Source organism: Stegastes partitus, unplaced genomic scaffold (assembly GCF_000690725.1).
Source record: "Stegastes partitus isolate 25-593 unplaced genomic scaffold, Stegastes_partitus-1.0.2 Scaffold1813, whole genome shotgun sequence".
Classification (NCBI taxonomy): Eukaryota; Metazoa; Chordata; class Actinopteri; family Pomacentridae; genus Stegastes; species Stegastes partitus.
The window spans coordinates 74,353-78,024 of record NW_007579544.1 but is presented as its reverse complement, the minus strand read 5'-3'; the positions used below and the strand labels follow the sequence as shown (position 1 = coordinate 78,024).

The window sequence follows — 3,672 nt, the reverse complement described above, 5'->3', positions numbered from 1 at the left end:
CTGACCTGAAACAGGAAACGTTTAGTCTGATTTAATGTCAGACGGTGAGAAACAAGAAGGTTTTATGTCTTTTTATAAAGTGTACGTGAACTTCTGGTTTGTGTTCGACCCACACAAAGCTGCAGAAACAGAAACCTGGAAGAGAAATCAGAACATTTTCACGATAATCGCTGAAACTGACCAAACAAGATGTGAGAGTAGTGCGTAAAAACAGACAGTCGTGAGGTGTGTGTCGCCCCTCTTAATACAGAAACCGGCCATAAAGTGTCTATAGTTTTAAATTAAACTAAGTAAAAGTCTGCTTTATACTGAACACTGCTTCCACTTCCGCTCTCTCAGTATTTATTCATCGTCTGAAGATGTTAACTTACACAAGTTTCACAGCTCTGTGTCGCATCCAAACTAAAGATGCAACAACCTGAAGCTGAAACCTCTCCGTCTCGTTTTGGCCCTGCTCTGCTAAACAGATGAATCCTGCAGCTCATTCAGTCCCCATGTGTCAGGAGGCTGAGCTCCCTGCTCTGGTGTTCGGCTACAATCAGAATCAACAGCATGAAGACGGAGCCGACGGGAGGAGCAGGAGTCGTGGAAGCTGAATGTGCATCATGTTTTCGTATATTTGACTCCTTTGCTGTATCTCTGTGGATCCGACCCACCTCTTTGGTTTTGTCCAGCTCGTTCTGCAGAGCCTGTTTGGTCACCTCCACCTCGATGAGCTTCTGCCTCAGCTTCTCGTTCTCCTCCTCCGTCTTTGTTCGCGTCTCCTCCACCTTCTCCAGCTCGTGGTGCAGCCTCACCGACACGTCTTTGGCCACCTGCGAAAACAATCACAGGAATCACATTTTAACGTCAGACGAGGAGCTGAAACTGTGTCAAACCTCTCCTGCACCAGAAGTCTGGTTCTACGTGATCATCTGGCGTGTTTCCTCCTCCAGGTGGTACCTTGAGGTCCTGCTCCAGACTCCTGAGCAGCTCCTCATCGATCTCCCCCGTCTGGGCGTACCGCAGACGCTTCCTCTCGGCCTTCCGCAGCCGATACTGCAGGATCCGGCAGTTTTTATTGGCTCTCTCTAACTCACGCCTCATCTCCTGCAGCTGACAAGTGTCCTCCTCGTAGAACGTGTCTCGCATCTCGTCCATCTCCGTCCTCATCTCCTCGATCTCGCACTGTGCCGACGGATCACAGACGGTTTAGTTCAGAAAGCAACACGTCAGCTGAACAACAAAACCCTGAAGTTTGAATCATTTCTAAGATTCAGCTGCATCTTTTTTTAATTTTTTTTTTAATTTTGCAAAACAAATGATTTCATGCAATCCACATTTCTGCTGGAAGTCTCTTCTAATCACAAGAGATGATTGATCTGCTAGATCAATACCAGTCTAATCAATAACCAATTACTCATCTGCAGCCAGTTTAGTCTCCTTTTTTTTTTCTGTTTTGTGGAGCCGTGCAGGATGTTCTGCAGACAGATGTTCATGTGTCAGCTCAGTGATGACTCTGCAAACACATGATGCAGCTCAGATTTCAGGCTTTAAATAAAAAATCAGATGCTTTTAGGTTTCATAACATGGAACCAGATGGACTCTTGTTTTTCTGCAGCAGCTTCACTCCAGTCAGCTGACTCTGTATTTTTATCTGCTCTGTTTTAAGTAACTGCTGGCTGCTGACATTAAAAGCACGATATCAAACCTTGAGATCTTCGTTCTCCTCCAGCAGCCTCTCCATCTCCTCCTCCAGGGCCTGGTCCTGCTGTGTCACCGACCCCGCCTCTGTCGCCTCCGCAGCCGGCTCCGGCGCCTCCTGCGCGGCCTCCACGGCGCCCAGGCCCTCGGCTCTGGTTTGCATCCTGCTCCTCTTGAGTCTCTTCTGCAGATGGAAGTGGATCAGTTCAGCCTGTAAGCATCCTCCTCTCCACAGACCCAAACTGAGGCCGCAGCCCGCAGACTCTGCGCCTCTCCGCCGGCGGCCGCTCTCCTCTGCGCTTTTCTCCTTCCCGGACGAGCTTCTGCTGGAGAACCGACGCCGGCTGGACTCTCCTCCGAAGCAGTTCAGCGCTGAGCGGCGGCCCGGTGCTGCTGAATCTGACCGATCTTCCCCGACAGCATCCGCCCTGTTCGCTGTGACGGGATCAGCCTCAGCACCATCCGGGTGAGGAGCGGCGGCTGCGCGGCGGCTCTCGGGCTCCCTCTCTCTGCCGTCCGCGGACCTCCGGCTCTGCCTCGCCGCCGCGTCTCTGCTCCTTCCCGGGTTCAGAGGAGACCTGGACCGGCCTGGGTGTCTGGCAGCTCGCTGGGTCGCCCCTTCCTGGGCTGTAGCCGGTGAGGGAGCCCGCTGCTGCCTCCTCCTGCCTGCGCTATTGTCTGCCGGGGATGTGGATGGAGGATCTGCAGCGCCGCCGGCGGCCGGACGCATTTTACGCACAACTGAAACGAACTCAGCGCGACTTCTGTGGCTCATAAATACAAACCAAGTACCGCATAAAACACCCAAATATATCTGACCACAACGCTTCAGATATGCTGCGAAATTCAAACAAGTATAAAAGCTGAACTTGCAGGAGGACGGTTCCGTCCAAACGCCGCTAGATGCCGCTTTTCTCCACCTGCTCTGCGCGCTTCTCTCATCATTTCCCAACTTTACGCTTCACCCAGAAGCAGCAAAACACGCTCCGCAGGCTGATGCACCGACAGCCGCCGCTCTGGAAACGTGCAAAAAGTTCCAACGGACGCGTCTCTGGACGTGTTCGGAGCTGCGCAGCGTCCCGGGGAATCCTCCCCCCTCAAGCCGCTGAGGAGGCGCTGACGCCGGGCAGCACCAGGCACTGCAGGGGCGCCACCGACCACCGGACCGTGACGTCAGGACACACACACACACACACACACACACACACACACACACACACACACACACACACACACACACACACACAGTAAAAAATACGCACACAATGGATGTTTTAATCTCCAATAGGTTTTAAAGCGCTGCAGCTATGAATCCATATAAAACGTCTTTTTTATGAACATGGGTTTAAAATGTTTTAAATCTCGTCCTAAAACGTTGAAGCTGTTTCTGGATGTCAGGTCCATTATTTTATTTCACTATTATTATAATTTTTCACAGATTTATTCTCCACTTGCTCGTCGTTTCTTCACTTTTCTTGCAAAAAGGAGATTTTTCTAACTTTTGTCACTGAAAAAATTGTGACACTTCGCAAATTTTTTTCTTTTTATTTCATTTTTTTTCTGTTTTTCCATCCGTCCGTCATGACTGGTGGAGTAAAAGACTTTCTCTGTGAGACGAGCAGAAAGCGGCGGATGCATGAAAAGAAAAGAGTCAAGTAAAGTAAAATCACCTCCTAAAACCTGAACAACACAGTGTTTATTTCCTCTACATCCCGTTTACTGATATAAACCTCTGAGGATGCAGGTTCATGTGCGTAATTATTAATTCACTTGTGGCAGCTTCACCCAAACACAAATCTATTAAAAACTCTGCATTCAGATGATTTATTCTTTCTTTTACTTCAGTAAAATCAGCAATAACTAACTTTAAAAGTTCTTTATATCACGTAGTTCTGCATCCTTAAGTTAAAGCAGAGAAGTGTTGTCTGTAAATAATGTTTAAATATCCAAAGTGACCTTCTGTTTATGGTGAATGGCTCCTGATTTATT

General features: G+C 49.0%; 1 protein-coding gene across 1 annotated transcript in view; it reads right to left on the bottom strand.

The window, feature by feature from the left end:
* The window catches only part of LOC103372714 (protein SOGA3-like), a 7,614-nt gene extending 5,201 nt beyond the window's left edge, over positions 1-2,413 (bottom strand). The window contains exons 1-3 of the mRNA XM_008302423.1: positions 1,691-2,413; positions 943-1,167; positions 657-815 (exon numbers count right to left, since the gene is read on the bottom strand). Of these exons, the coding sequence (XP_008300645.1) occupies positions 657-815; positions 943-1,167; positions 1,691-2,413 (1,107 nt within the window). The remainder of the gene's footprint in view (positions 1-656; positions 816-942; positions 1,168-1,690) is intronic.
* Positions 2,414-3,672: the final 1,259 nt, after the last annotated feature.